General features: G+C 49.6%; 1 protein-coding gene across 1 annotated transcript in view; it reads left to right on the top strand.

Annotated features, from left to right (window-relative positions):
* CHRNA3 (cholinergic receptor nicotinic alpha 3 subunit) overlaps positions 1–15,901 on the top strand; it is a 24,942-nt gene that overhangs the window by 665 nt on the left and 8,376 nt on the right. Inside the window, exons 2-3 of the mRNA XM_021710535.1 lie at positions 2,955–3,064; positions 14,151–15,162. Of these exons, the coding sequence (XP_021566210.1) occupies positions 3,012–3,064; positions 14,151–15,162 (1,065 nt within the window). The 5' untranslated portion in view covers positions 2,955–3,011. The remainder of the gene's footprint in view (positions 1–2,954; positions 3,065–14,150; positions 15,163–15,901) is intronic.

Below are 15,901 nucleotides of genomic sequence, written 5' to 3' on the forward strand. Positions count from 1 at the left end.
TTTCGGCTTGTCGCGCCCCTGGAGTCGCTAGGCGCCGGCCGGGCGGCGCGGGGAGGGCTCGGGACCCGGCCCTGACCCTCCGGGCGCGGAGTTAGGGGTTCGAGTCCCTGCCCTGCTCCTCCGTCTGCATCCTGCCCATCTCCTCATTTGAAGGGTAGGTGGGGAAACTGTGGCCAGAGAGTGGTACAGACTTGTCCAAGGCCACCTCCTCGTCCTCCTCGGGCCGCGTCACTTTGGGGTCCTCACCTGCAAGGTCGCCCCCACCCCCCACCCGGTCCTTGGAGGAGCCTGTTCCGGAGAAGCTGGTTCTGACCTGCTGCTAGCAGACTCTTCGGGTGCCCTGGGAGGCCTGTTGGACGGCAAGGGAGGGAGGACTTCCGGGTGCTGCGAGGGGTTCCCCTACGACCTCGGGTCGGGAGTCTGCTGGGCGGTCGCGGTGGGCTGTGTGCTCAGAGCACTGACTCTGTCCCTGGGTGCTGAAGCCTCCACTTTCAACCCATCCCTGCCTGCCTGGGGCCCCTCCTTTCATTCTGGAGAAGGGGAGTAGGGAGCAGGCCGAATCCCATTTCAAGACCTGGAGAAGCTGCGTTAGATTCCCCAGAGATTCCCCTCCCAGCGCCCCAGATTGTCAGTGGGAAGCCGCAGACAGCTGACCCTGTTGCCTTACCTGTGCTGGGGTGTGGCTTGTGAACCAAGGAGGGTACCCTAGTTGCAGAGAGGTAAGATTCTTTGATCAGGATGTGAAGACAGCATCAGCAAGAACTGTGGGTCACACTCTGAGATCGTGGGAGCTGTGTGGATGCCTTGGCTTCTAAGAGGACTGGTGGCCAGTCCCCCACAGTGTCCTGGGTGGGGTGAAAAAGAACCCCAGACCCGGGCTGCAGTCTCTCACAGGCTGGGAGGTGGAACACCTGGGCCCGGGTGACCCTGGGTGGTGGACTGGTCATGTTCCATCACAGAAGCAGTGAGTGGCCATACCTAGGTAGAGTGCATGTATACCACACCCTCCTTGCCGTCACAACAAAAGTAAGGATAGCTCATCGCTCCTGAGCTCTTATCACACCGAGCTAAGCACTTCATTCATGACAGCCCTTTGAGGTATTGTAATCTTGGACAAAGGCTGATGTTCAGAGAGGTTAAGCCACTTGCCTGAGCTCACACAACTCACAAGTGCTTTGTCAGGATTTGTGCCTAATGGATCTCTCCAGCTTCAGAGCCCAGGCTTGTAACTAATCACTGTGTGTCTCACTGAATGCCTGTGACCTGGTGGAATCCTGTCCCTTCTGGGCCTCAGTTTCCCAGTCTGTAACTCAAGGGGATAGGACTAACTTGAAAATCTGGGGTTTCACAGAATACTCCCAGCAGGTGGGGGTGGGGGGAGGGTGGGTGCCGATAAGTTGTAATTTCCCCAGAGACTGACAGGGCTGCTCCCTTCAGTGACCAGTGCCTCAGAAGCTGAGCACCGTCTGTTTGAGCGACTGTTTGAAGATTACAATGAGATCATCCGGCCCGTGGCCAACGTGTCGGACCCCGTCATCATCCAGTTTGAGGTGTCCATGTCTCAGCTGGTGAAGGTGGTGAGTGCTGGAGCCACAAGCTGTGGCCATGGGGCACGGGGGCTTCTGAAAGAGCCACTCCCAGAACAAGCCTTGTTTTTGCCATTGACCGGTCTGCTTGAATCTCTCGTTCTAGGATGAGGTAAACCAGATCATGGAGACCAACCTGTGGCTCAAGCAAGTAAGTGCCAAGCCCTAAGCGTTGCTGCCCCCTGGTGGTGACTGCTTTGTCTGCCTTCGGTGAATCGGAAGGGCCCACAGACCAGCCTTCACTTTGTGGATTCAGATTAGGGTCCACTGATGGCAGATCTGTCTCTTCTGGGGCTTGGGGGTCACATGTGCTGCCCAACAGTCCCCCTGGAAGGGCTGCAGGGCCTGGTCCCTTAAATCAGATGGACAGTCTGCAGCCTGGAGAGAGAGACAGTCTTTCCATTGTCATGTAAAAAAAATGGTACAGACCTGGGATTGGACCCTGCCCCCCTCCCCATGACCCTGGGGTGGTGCCTGAGACCACCTCCTTCCCTTACCTGTGCCAAACACTCATCCGTAAGTCAGAATCAGAGGCTGTTGTTGCTGTTGGTAGGGTGAATGTAGAACTCTGGATTTTCCTGCTCAGATCGAGGCCAGACAATTGCCTGCCACGTGGCCTCCCCAGGAAGGCTTTGTCCAGATCTGCTGAGAGACATAATGGCCCATTGACCTGATGGTGACCCCTCTGCATTCCCTGCCCGCTGAGTGCTCAGCTCACAGGAGGCTGGAATGCCAGATGGGCCCAGAGCCCCACCAAGCGCTCGTCACAATGCCCTCTGTGACCGCCGCCTCGCTGTTCTCTCCGTGGGCGCTCAGGACTCAGACCTCCCAGCCTCTGCACCCAGACTCTTCCCGGGCCCCGAAGGGATCGTGGCTTCTTTCCCCAGACCCTTTCGGAGGCTAGCCTTGCTGAACCTTGGATGGGAGGACCATTCTGTGTGTGATTGGGAGCACCCTTTTACTGGGGATTGGTGGGGGCCTTGTCTGAAAAAGCCATTCCATGGGATGTAAACAGCAGGCGCTTACAGCATGGACCTGGACCTGGAGCTAGAAGTCCAGGAGGCTGGACCTGGCACTTGTAGTGACCAGAGCAAGCACTCGTGGTCCCTATTTGATTGCTGAGGGGCTGGGCTTGTCCATAGTCCTGGAGGCAATGGCTGACCTCAAGCTAAGAGGTGCCCGCAGACTCAGTCCCATGCTCCCTCACCCACTGCACCCACATGAGACATTGGGCTATGGAGGCCACAGCATGGAGGTGGCTCAGTGACACGCAGCAGGGGTGGGAGTCATCAAGATGGGTGATGTCAAGAGAAGCAACGACAGGCTGGCCCTTTGCTGTCTCTTTCTCCCTCCCTGCCTTTCTCCCAGATCTGGAACGACTACAAGCTGAAGTGGAACCCCTCTGACTACGATGGAACAGAGTTCATGCGTGTCCCAGCTCAGAAGATCTGGAAGCCAGACATTATGCTGTATAACAAGTAAGGTGCCTGGTGGCCCATACCCTCCCAGGGCTGCCAGCCTGGCCTCTAGGTCCTGGGACCGCTGTGCTCACAGCCTGGCCTTCCTCAGGCCTTTTCCATGAGGACTTTCTTCATGCGTTTGTCCCATAGATACTTATTGAGCAACTACTGTATGTCAGGTACCAGAGATACCAGTGAGCACAGAAAGCAGCCGTGCTGAGTGTGGCTCAAGGAGAGGCATCAGGGAGGGTTTCAGGGAAGAAAAGACATTTGAAGTGGGTCTTGAAGGTTGCGTAGAATCTGAGGATGGAGGAGGTGCTGCAGTGGCAAGCCCAGGGATCTAGGAGAGTAGGTCACGGGCAGCCAAAGTGACCTTATAGGCTGGTCTGTGGGACGTGAGACTGAAAGGATCAGAGGACGGGTACTGGTGTGGGTGAGGGGAGCCTTACATGCCCAAGGGAGGCCTTGAATGTAGCACCGTTCCCAGCTCTGTACAAACAGACAGGAATGGGAGTAAACGGCTCCCTCCTCTCCCTCTTCTTTGGAAGAGAATGAGGGTGTTGGAGAAGGTCATAGCTGGGTAGGCCTGAGTCAAGTAATTTCGGGATTCCAGCCTGCTGACCTGCATAGTTACCAAGGAACTTGTAATTTATTTTTATTTTTTAGAGTCCAGGTCCCACTCTTTCACCCACGCTGGAGTGCAATGGAATGATCACGGCGCAGCCTTGACCTTCTGGGCTCCAGTGATCCTTCCAACTCAGCCTCTCAAGTAGCTGGGACTACAGGTGTGCACCACCATGCCTGGCTAATTTTTTTCAGAGACAAGATCTCACTATGTTGCCTATGCTGGCCTCAAACTCTTGGGTTCAAGCAATCCTCCCACCTCAGTCTTCCAAAGTATTGTGATTACAGGTGGAGCCACCATACCTAGCCCAAAGAGCTTTTTGTAATTTTGTAATTTTTAATTTTTAATTTTTTTTTGAGTTGGAGTCTCACTCTGTCACCCACACTGGAGTGCAGTGGCCACTCCTGGCCACCGCAGCCTCCACCTGCTGGGGTCTGGCAATCCTTCCGCCTCAGCCTTCCAAGTAGCCGGAATTACAGGCATGAGCTATCATGCCTAGCTGATTTTTTTTTAAATTTATTGTAGAGATGAGGTCTTGCTGCCCAGGCGGGTCTCAAACCCGTGGGCTCAGGCAATCCACTCACCTCAGCCTCCCAAAGGCGTGGGATTACAGGCTGAGCCACCGAGCCCAGCCCAAAGAGCTCTTTAAACATACAGATACCTGCATTTAAAATACTTTTTCCTTTGTTCCTCACTGTCTTTTCAAGTTAATATATATTACATTATCCAAAAAAAATCTCTACACCTGTCCCCAGGTCCTGCCCCATAGAAACATTGTGTCAGTGGCTATGGGGTGGGCTCAGGAACGGGTGTTTTCATGAAGCTGTCCTGGGGGCTGATGGCCAGCCTGCTTTGGGGATCACTGGTCTGGCCCCTACCTGACATTTCACAGATGAGGAATGAGACAGTGGGCATGTGGCAGAGCCAGGCCTAGGTGACCTTGGCAGCCCATGGTGACTCTGGGGCCTCTGTGAGCAGCAGACGCAGGAGGCTGATGCTGTGATCAGGAGCTCAGCTGGACATTCTCAGTTCGCCTCTGCCTTGAACCTCTTCTCTGCCCTCCTGATGGCAAACCTGCAAACCTGCCGTCAAGCAGTTACCCTACTGCATGCGTGAGCCCTCCAAGCCACCTGCCATAGGGAAAAGCTCTGAACCGGGAAAGGATTGATGTCCAGTAGGTGAAGCGGGGTTCCCATGTGCAGAGCAGGATGAATTCTCAGGGCCCGTGCTCCCAGCCCACCTGGGTGACTGCATCCCAGGTGTAGTTGAGACTGCAGTGGGCGGCAGGCCTGTTCCTCACAGTGGCCACCTCGAGTCTCCTCAGGACGCAGAACACGCATCTTCCCACCAGTTTCCCGAAGCTGTTTCCTCTTCTCTCTAGTAAAGGCTCTTCCTCTGCCAGTCTGATCCTGCCCTTCGTGGCACCCCCAAAGTCTGCCTCTTCCCAAAACCCACACAAAACTGACCTTCAGCATTTATGCTCTTTTATTGGGCTCACATAAATATTAACTGCTGTTTTACAGTATGCATGAGTTTGTTCTCCAGTGTTGAAAAATGTCATTTTTGTGACTGTGCTTTGTCTCTAAAGCGTGATTTCCCGTAGGGATGTGATCTTCATTTATTTTTTGGTAATTCTTTCAGACAACAAATGTTTACCATATATCCTTTATGTGGCTGAGAATCAAAATGTTTTGACCATTAAACATTTTTCAGCAAAACACTTCATATAGAATTAGTCTAATCTGATTTTAATAAATGAAAGCATTCTGTGTTTAGGTTTTTATGTTGTATTAGTACAAATGAATATGTTTTATTATGAGTATTAGTACTATTGGTTTTACTTTTTTTTTTTTTTGAGTTGGAGTCTCACCCTGTCACCCAGCCTGGAGTGCAGTGGCATGCTCACGGCCACCGCAGCTTTGATCTACTGGACTCAGGTGATCCTTCTGCCTCAACCTCTAAGTAGCTGGAACTACAGGCATGTGCCACCATGCCTGGCTAATATTTTTATTTATTTATTTATCGTAGAGATGAGGTCTCACCAAGTTGCCCAGGCTGGTTTCGAAACTGTGGGCTTAGGCAATTCTCTCACCTTAGCCTCCCAAAGTGCTGGGATTATAGGTATAAGCCACTGCGCCCGGCCTTTTTTTTTTTTTTAAAGTAGAGGTCTCACTCTGGTGCCCAGGTTAGAAGGCAGTGGCATGGTCACGGCTCACTGCAGCCTTAATCTCCTGGGCTCAAGCCCTCCTCCCGTCTCAGCTTCCCAAGTAGCTGGGACTACAGGTGTGTGCCACTACACCCAGCAAAGTTTTGTATTTATTTATTCTTTTTATAGAGACAAGACTTCGCAATGTTGCCCAGAATTGTCTTGAATCAGCACAGCCTCAATCTCCTGGGCTCATATAATTCTCCCACCTCAGCCTCTCAAAGTGTTGGGATTACAAGTATGAGCCACCATACCTGGCCTGCTTTTACAATTATTATCAGGATTGAAGAAGCTATGTTTGGCCAGGTACCTCTTTCTGTTTCCTGGCAAAAACAAAAGGGAGTATCTCTGCACTCCAAAGATAGGTGTTTTATTTACTGTTTTCCCAAGGAAACAAAGCATTTATTGACAGTATATTTATTGTACTTGTAAACTGGTCCTTGAGGAACTGGGACACAAGAGCAACTGAACTGGTTTGCAGAATTTTTTTCCTTTGCTGTGAGCTGTCACTGGAATCTCACATCTCAAACACTATTGGGGAACTGGCAGGGTTTGGAGGATTGTTGCTAAGCTAGAATTAAGAACATGAATGAAAACTCTAATCTGTTTTGGGTATTAGAGCTGGTTTCTTGCTGGCAATCTTGGGCGAACAGCTGGAGCACTTGAGGATGTATGATTGTAAAATGCCGAGAAACAGCAAAATGCTTCAAGTTGGTTGAGGAGAGGAGCAAATATCATAGGAATTTTCTTGGAATCTGTAGCAGAAAAGAACATTTAGAGAAGACCATCCAATTTATCTCTTTCCTGTGAAAACTTAAATTGTTCAGGACTGGCCCTCTGTGGAGGGTTCTCTTCATTTTTTTTTTTTGAGTTAGAATCTCACTCTGTTACTCAGGTTGGAGTGCAGTGGCATACTCGCGGCCACCACAGCCTTGACCTGCTGGGTTCAGGCGATCCTTCCACCTCAGCCTTCCAAGTAGCTGGAACTACAGGCACATGCTACGCGGCTAATTTTTTTATTTATTGTAGAGACGAGGTCTCACCAAGTTGCTCAAGCTGGTCTCAAACCTGTGGGCTCAGGCAATCCTCTCGCCTCAACCTCCCAAAGTGCTGGGATTATAGGTGTGAGCCTCCACACCAGGCCCTTTCTTCATTTTTTTTAACGCACTAGAAACATCTTTTTTCTTATACCAAAATTTCTCTTACGACATTTTGTTTTCTGAAGTTCATTCTCTACTAGAATCCTCAAAGTGTTCATGGATACAATATATCTTAAGTTATTGCAAGTTTATAATTAACTCATTGTAATCTTTTTAGGTTGCTGGGCTGATTATAAAATTCTTGGTTTTTATTTCGTTCCTTCTTTCCTTTCTTTAAGAGGCAGGATCTCACTCTGCTACCCAGGCTGGAGTGCAGTAGTATGATCATAACTCACTGCAGCCTCAAGCTCTTGGGCTCAAGCGATCCTCCCACCTCAGCCTCCCAAGTAGATAGGACTATGCCACCATTCCTGGCTCTGTTTTTCTTTCTTGAAAATGTTTAAAATACGGCCTCACTGTTTTCTGGTATGCAGTGTTGCTGTCAAAAATCTGATGCCACTCTCATTTTCTCTTTCTTGAAAAATTGGGTAACTTTTGAGAGAGAAAGAAGATACTATTAGTAAGTACTCCAGGACCACAGATATAAACCAGGACACTTCTGGAAAATTGGGAAGCATAATCATTTCCTTTATAAGTGGATTGTTCTTTTTGCTTGGTTCCCCAAAAGATTTTTCCTTAGTTTTTAAGGTCTAGTTGTTTTGCTATGTACCATGTACATAATAAGCTTTTTTTATTCCAGGAAAGTTTTGTTTTGTTTTGAGTCAGAGTCTCACTTTGTTGCCCAGCTGGAGTGCAGTGGCATGTTCACAGCCACCACAGTTTCGACCTGCTGGGCTCAGGAGATCCTTCTGTCTCAGTCTTCTAAGTAGCTGGAACCACAAGCGCGTTCCACCACTTCCTGCTAATTTTTAAATTTATTATAGAGACAAGGTCTCACCAAGTTACCCAGGTCTCGAACCCCTGGGCTCAGGTAATTCTCTCATCTCAGCCTCCGTAAGTGATGGAATTACAGGCGTGAGCCATGACACCTGGCTTCCAGAAAAGTTTTTTAAAAAATTGCCAGGTTTGGTGGCTCAGTTTGTAATCCCAGCATTTGGGAGGCTGAGGTAAGTGGATTGCCTGAACCCGTGAGTTCGAGACCCACCCGGGCAACTTGGCGAGACCTCGTCTCTACAAAAAATCAAAAATTAGCCAGACATGGTAGCGCATGCCTGTAGTTCCTGCTACTTGGAAGGCTGAGACAGAAGGATCACCAGAGCTCAGTGGGTCGAGACTGCGGAGGCTGGGAGTGTGCCACTGCACTCCAGTCTGGGCGATGGAGTGAGATTCTAACTAAAAAAAAAAAAAAAAATTATAGGCTGGATACGGTGGCTCAAGCCTATAATCCCAGCACTTTGGGAGGCTGAGGTGAGAGGACCAACCTGGGCAACATAGTGAGACCTTGTTTCTACAATAAATAAAAAATTAGCTGGGTATAGTAGCATGTTCCTGTAGTTCCGGCTATGTGGAAGGTTGAAGCAGAAAGATCACCGGAGCCCAGCAGGTCAATACTTGGGTGGCCGTGAGCGTGCCATTGTATTCCAGCCTGGGTGATGGAGTGAGATTCCAACTCAAAAAAAAAAAAAAAAAATAGTTGTTTGCTGGGTGTGGTGGCTCAAACTTTTAATCCTAGCACTTTGGGAGGCCGAAGCGAGAGGATTGCCAAAGCAATCCTAGCACTTTGGTGAGACCTCATTTCTACAATATATCAAAAAAATTTAGCCAGGCGTGGTAGCACGTGCCTGTAGTTCCTGCTACTTGGAAGACTGAGGTAGAAGGGTCACCTGAGCCCAGCAGATCGATGCTGGGGTGGCCATGAGCGTGTTACTACACTCCATCCTGGGCAACAGAGTGAAACTCTGACTCAAAATATACAAATACACACACACACACACACACACACACACATATATATATACACATATGCACACATATATATATACTTGTTAAGATTTAATCTGTTCAGTTGCTTCAATGATCTCTTCAGGAGCTTCATTTTCATACAAGTCAATACTTCTTTGTCTGTACTCTCTATGTATTATGTTGTCTCAAATTCTTTTTCTTTGTTTCTGCTGATTTTGAAGAATTTCCTTCTCCTTTTTGTCTTCACCACTATACTTTTCGTGGTGCCTACTTGTTCTTGTGTTTCTTATAGTTTTGTCTGTTTCTAAAATGATTTTTTTCTATCCTTTTTTTTGAGTTGGAGTCTCACTCTGCCGCCCAAACTGGAGTGCAGTGGCACAGTCACAGCTCACCACAGCCTCGACCTCCCGAGTAGCTAGACCACAAGCACACACCACCACACCTGGCTAATTTTGTGTGTGTGTGTGTGTGTGTGTGTGTGTGTGTGTGTGGAGATGAGGTCTGCTTATATTGCCCAGGCTGGAACTTCTGGGCTTAAACGATCTTCCTGCCTCAGCTTCCCAAAGTGCTGGGATTACAGATATGACGGACCCTGCCCAACCTATTTCTTATCTTTTTCATTTCTGATTTATGCTGCTCTTTTGCAGTGTGTAAAGATTTCTTAGTTCCTTTGTAATATCATATTCTTGTCGGCTTCATCTGAGTTGTGGCTTTGTTTGTGTGGTGTGCCCTTATTAGCTTGGGTAGTTTTCAGTTACTCATATTTGTGTTCTTCTTATACTGTGTTCATCTGGGATTCTGTCGCTCTAGTTTAAGTGGATGGCCTTTGCTGCGCTTTCAAGACAAGTTCCTGGAGGAGCTGGGAGAGGGTGAGGGCAAGTCGTATTCCCCTGCAGATAGTTACCTCCAGTGACTCAAGCCTGGCCTCTCTGGGTAGCCACTTCCACGGCCTCTCTGGTTCTGAACCATCTTTCTCTTCTCATCCCCAGTTCCCTGCCCTGTTCAGTTTGCCCCCTAGTATAAGCAGTTTCTTCTCTGAGTGGGTCTCTGTGCTTCTGGAAGGATGGTTTTGGTGAGGTGTTTCTGAGACTCCCCTGCAGACCCTAAGTGGATTCCTGTGTCTGTTTCTGTTTTTGCCAGTTGGAATCTATGGAGCCTTCTCTGTCTCACTGCTCCCCTTTTTACTGAGAATTCAACACAAAGTAGGGTCTTCCTTTCTTTAAATTTTTTTGTAGAGACAAGGTCTCACTATGATCTCAAACTCCTGGACTCAAGCAATCCTCCCGCCTCGGCCTCCCAAAATGCTGGGATTACAGGAGTGAACCCCTGTTCTTTTTTTTTTTTTTTTTTTGAGTTGGAGTCTCACTCTGTCACCCAGACTAGAGTGCAGTGGCCACTCCTGGCTACCACAGCCTCGAACTGCTGGGCTCCAGCGATCCTTCCGCCTCAGCCTTCCAAGTAGCTGGAATTACAGGCGCGCGCTACCATGCCCGGCTAATTTTTTTTTTTTTTGATTTATTGTAGAGATGAGGTCTCGCCAGGTTGCCCAGGTGGGCCTCGAACCCGCAGGCTCAGGCAATCCACTCACCTCGGCCTCCCAAAGCTCTGAGATTACAGGCTGAGCCACTGAGCCCGGCCCCCCTGTTCTTTTTTAAGGGGCAGCCACTTCTTGGAGATTTTTGTATCTGGCACTCTTAGGGCATGAGAACCCCACCCTCCTCTTCCCTCTGTGACCTCCACCCAGTGGCAAATCTCACATGGGTTCCACAGGTCCTGCTGATGGTGCTGGTGTGACCCCACACCCTCATATCCTGAAGTTCGAGGCATACCGTGTGGCCTGACTTTGTTGACAATGTGGTCAGTATGGGTGTTCTTTTGCTGTCCTTGTTGCCCTATTTTTCTGGGAGAATTTAGGGAGATTTTAAAAACTATGCCTTCATGCTGTTTCTCATTGCACTCACCACCCTCACCCCACATACATCCTCAACCTTCCCTTGTACTAAACTGACGGCTCAGCTAGCTAGCGGCACACACCCTTTTCTTTTTCTTTTTTTCTTTTTGAGTTGGAGTCTCACTCTGTTGCCCAGGCTAGAGTGCAGTGGCATGCTCACGGCCACCGCAGCCCCCACCTGCTGGGCTCAGGTGATCCTTCCTCCTCAGCCTTTCAAGTAGCTGGGATTACAGGCGTGAGCCACCACACCCAGCTAATTTTTTTATTTATTGTAGAGATGAGATCTCCTCCAAGTTTCCCAGGCTGGTCTCAAACACGTGGGTTCAGGCAATCCTCTCACCTTGGCCTCCCAAAGTGCTGGGATTACAGGCGCAAGCCACCACACACGGTCCAGAGGTGCTTTTAACAACCACGTTGCCTTCTGCAGAGTTGTGGACATAGCATGAGATCTTCTTTTGAAACCTAAAGAGAGCGCCAATGCAGTCCCCCACTACCACAAATTATGCAGTTGAGTTTCGCACATTTGGGGAAATCACAGGGGTCAACACATCCGGAATACAATGGTTAAGCCTCGCCCTGGGAAAACCATCTTCGTGATCATGGTATCTCCCCTGTCATCTCACTTGGTTGGGCAATAAGTTGCTCAGACCCTCCTGCCTCTGCTGTCCCTTACTGCTGAGCATCCCTTGGGCTCCCCAAAGGGATGTGAACGTCATTTATTTTTTGGTCATTCATTTGGTCCACATATGTTTACCAAGTGCCCTTTGTGTGACTTGTGCTGTGCCTGTCCCCAGCCTCCAGCCCGGCCTTCATGTTCTCTGTCTCTGGTAGAGAGAGATGACTGTTGACACTGCCCTGGGCAGCACATAGGTCTGATCTGGGCACACACAACCGGGGGCAGTTCCATAGGCAGCAGTCACAGTGGCCAGGACCCCCAGAAATGAGCACTGCAGCCAAGGGAAGCTGATTTCTGGGTGTATGTCCTTTGGGAACACACACATTTTTGTGACTCCTCACTCAGGGACCCAAGTTCTGAATGACCAGGCTTCTGCCACAAACTCTCCGTGGGACCTTGAACAAATCATTCCTCTTCTCTGACCCTCACTTTCCTTTTTGGTAAAATGAAAGATTACACTAAAGCACAAACCATTTCTGTAGAGGGTCAGAGAGTAAATATTTTGGGCTTTGTGGGTCATACGGTCTCTGTCACAGCTATTCAGCTCTGCCCTTGGAGCTCAGAAGTAATCACAGACAACAGACAACGAATGGGAGTGACTCTATTCCAATAAAAATTTATATTTACAGTAATATACCAGGTGCAGTGACTCAATGCCTTTAATCCCAGCACTTTGGGAGGCCAAGGGGAGAGGATTGCCTGAGCTTAGGAATTCGAGACCAGACTGAGCAACATGGTGAGACCTTGTCTCTACAATAATCAAAAAATGAACTAGGCATAGTGGCATGGGCCTGTAGTCCCAGCTACTCGGAAGACTGAAGTGGAAGGATCTCCTGAGCCCAGGAGGTTGAGGCAGCGGTAGCTGTGATCATGCCACTGTACTCCAGCCTGGGTGACAGAGTGAGACTCTGAATTTAAAAAAAAAAAAATATATATATATATATATATATATATATATATATATAAAGAGAGGGCAGGTCCATGGGCCATGGTTTGCTAACCCCTGGACAAGACCCTGGCCTCTGAAGATCCCTGACTGCTCTGATATTTTGGTGATCCAAGATGCCATAAGGAATGCTGTTCAGGAAGCCTCTGTCTTCCTGAGGTCTTTTTGCCTGAAGGCTGTGTGGCTCCTCATCCCCACCTCATCTCTGTTCCTTTCCCTTCTTCCTGGCACCAGGAGCTGGGAATCATCTTGTGGGGAACTGAGGGACAGAAAGTAAAGTGGGGGCTGAGAATGTATCAACTTAGCAGGGCACCTTTGGGGCAAACCAGCCCACTGGAGTCAAGGTGGGTGGGAGCCTTGGCATTGAGCCTTCATGTGTAACAGTTATCCTGCTCAGCCTAGGCACGTGAGGTGGGAGGCCAGAGACTGGACTAGCAAGTAGGAAAGACATGCACCAGAACAGTCCCCTTCTGCCTTTATAGACTCCTATCCAATAACAGCAATTTCCTAAATGTGCAGGTTTTTGTCATCGTTTTTCAGCTCTTCAGGTACAAGGCAAAGGGGTATGGTGGTTGTTCTCTTTGGAAGGGCATGAATGTCTTCACTTGCAGAAGGCTAAGAAAACCAACAGGGCCAATCCAGGCCTGTCAGGAAACTTCCCTGGGCAGGGACATTGCTGTGAGGACCAAGCGACTTTGCTCGCCCATGATGTCATATGACCACTGGATGGGATACTGGAAACACCACTCAACAGGGTGCTGAGTCTATTCTCAACAGAGCTTCTGTTAAACAAACCAGTACGGCAAGTCTAAGGAAAACGTGTATCTCTGTGGGAAGAGAAAGTCAGGGTGCAAGCAGCAAAAAGGGGGAAGAAACAAGGAGAGAAAATGGGGTCACACAGGGATCCAGAAAGTGAAGAAATGTGCTATGCTGAATTTGAAAGACTAGGAAGCAGAAAACACAATTGTTCACCATAAAACAGTGCTGGAATGTGTGGGGCACATGGGGATGGCAGAATCCGGGTCCAGAAATGGGGCTTGGAAGTAAACCCAGCTGATCAGGCTCAGCCTTGTGGGAGTGGGCACCCCCGGATAGGCCTTGCAACCTACACACGTTGGGTGCTTGTGCAGACTGAAGGTGGAAGGGACAGCAGGTGGCAGATATGCCCAAAGGTTGCTAGACACCTGACTCTGGGAAGAAGACTTTCATCCCATCTGTTTAATTGAAGGAGGAAAAATCCTTTTCGGCATTTGGGAGTGTCTCAGTAAATAGCAGGCTGGGCCAGGCACGGTGGCTCATGCCTGTAGTCCCAGCTGCTCAGGAGGCTGAGGTGGAAAGATTGCCTGAGCACAGGAAGTTGAGGCCGCAGTGAGTTGTGACCATGCCACTGCATTCCAACCAAGAATGAGCCCCTTACTCAAAAACAAACAAACCAAAACAATATCAGGTCTGGAGTTGTGTTGTGCAATGACCCAGTGACAAGCCCTGGGAGTAATTAGTAACCTCAGATTAGGGGGAGAGGGAGCCTGGGCCTCAGTATCCCCCTGGGTAAGTGGGCGGTGTGCAGGGTGGCCATTTCTGTCACTTTTAGCTCTCGTCCTGCACAGCGTTACAAGCCATTACTTGCTGTGAGAAACTGGACCAGATGACCACACGCTAACGGCTGCATGTCTCCGTGCCTCCGCTCTGTCTTTGCAGTGCCGTCGGGGATTTCCAGGTGGATGACAAGACCAAAGCCTTGCTCAAGTACACGGGGGAGGTGACCTGGATCCCCCCGGCCATCTTTAAGAGCTCGTGCAAAATCGACGTGACCTACTTCCCGTTTGATTACCAGAACTGCACCATGAAGTTCGGTTCCTGGTCCTACGACAAGGCGAAGATCGACCTGGTCCTGATCAGCTCGTCCATGAACCTCAAGGACTACTGGGAGAGCGGAGAGTGGGCCATCATCAACGCCCCGGGCTACAAGCACGACATCAAGTACAACTGCTGTGAGGAGATTTACCCCGACATCACGTACTCGCTGTACATCCGGCGCCTGCCCCTCTTCTACACCATCAACCTCATCATCCCCTGCCTCCTCATCTCCTTCCTCACTGTGCTCGTCTTCTACCTGCCCTCTGACTGTGGAGAGAAGGTGACCCTCTGCATCTCCGTCCTCCTCTCCTTGACCGTGTTCCTCCTGGTGATCACCGAGACCATCCCCTCCACCTCACTGGTCATCCCTCTGATCGGAGAGTACCTCCTCTTCACCATGATCTTCGTCACCTTGTCCATCGTCATCACCGTCTTCGTGCTCAACGTGCACTACAGAACCCCGACCACACACACGATGCCTGCGTGGGTGAAGACCGTGTTCTTGAACTTGCTCCCCAGGGTCATGTTCATGACCCGGCCGGCAAGCAACGAGGAGAACGCCCCAAAGCCACGGCCCTTCTACGGAGCTGAGCTCTCAAATCTGAATTGCTTCAACCGCACTGAGTCCAAAGGCTGCAAGGAAGGCTACCCCTGCCAGGATGGGATGTGTGGTTACTGCCACCACCGCAGGATAAAAATCTCTAATTTCAGCGCCAACCTCACGAGAAGCTCCAGTTCTGAATCTGTCGATGCTATGCTATCCCTCTCTGCTCTGTCACCAGAAATCAAAGAAGCAATCCAAAGTGTCAAGTATATTGCTGAAAATATGAAAGCACAAAATGAAGCCAAAGAGGTAAGGAATTGGCTATTAATTGGTCATTCATTCATTCAGCAAACATATATGGGTTCCTTATGGGGCAAGGCATAGAGTGGGAGTTAAGAAATTAGACCCAGCTGGGCATGGTGGCATGTGCCTGCAGTTTCAGCTATTTGGGAGGCTGAGTTGGAAGGATTGCCTGAGCCCAGAGGGTCGAGCCTGTGGTGACTGTGAGCATGCCACTGAACTCCAGTCTGGGCAACAGAGTGAGACCTCGACTCAAAAAAAACAAAAAAAGAAAGAAATTAGACCCTGGAGACAGTGGCCTGTATACAGACCAGTTAAATGTCCTTGGATATGTGACCTCACCTCTCTGAGACTATTTCCTCATCTGTAAAATGAAATGATAAAACGTGCTTTTATGTTATCCTGAAGTTAGCCACTGGGCTGCAGGTAACTGGACCATGAACACATCTGATATCAAGATGGCTGGGTGTGAGGCTGGGGTTGGTGGCTCAGCCTGTAATCCCAGCAGTTTGGGAGGCTGAGGCGAGTGCATTGCCTGAGCCCGAGGGTTCAAGACTAGCAACTTGGTGAGACCTCATCTCTACAATACATCAAAAATTAGCCGGGTGTGTTAGCGCGCACCTGTACTTCTGGCTGTTTGAAAGACTGAGATGGATGGATCACTAGAGTCCAGGGGATTGACACTGGGGTGGCTGTGAGCATGCCACTGTACTCCAGCCTGAGCAATGAAGTGAGACTCCAACTCAAA

The sequence above is a fragment of the Carlito syrichta genome, unplaced genomic scaffold (assembly GCF_000164805.1).
Source record: "Carlito syrichta isolate Samal-C Ts95f unplaced genomic scaffold, Tarsius_syrichta-2.0.1 Scaffold289529, whole genome shotgun sequence".
Lineage (NCBI taxonomy): Eukaryota > Metazoa > Chordata > Mammalia > Primates > Tarsiidae > Carlito > Carlito syrichta.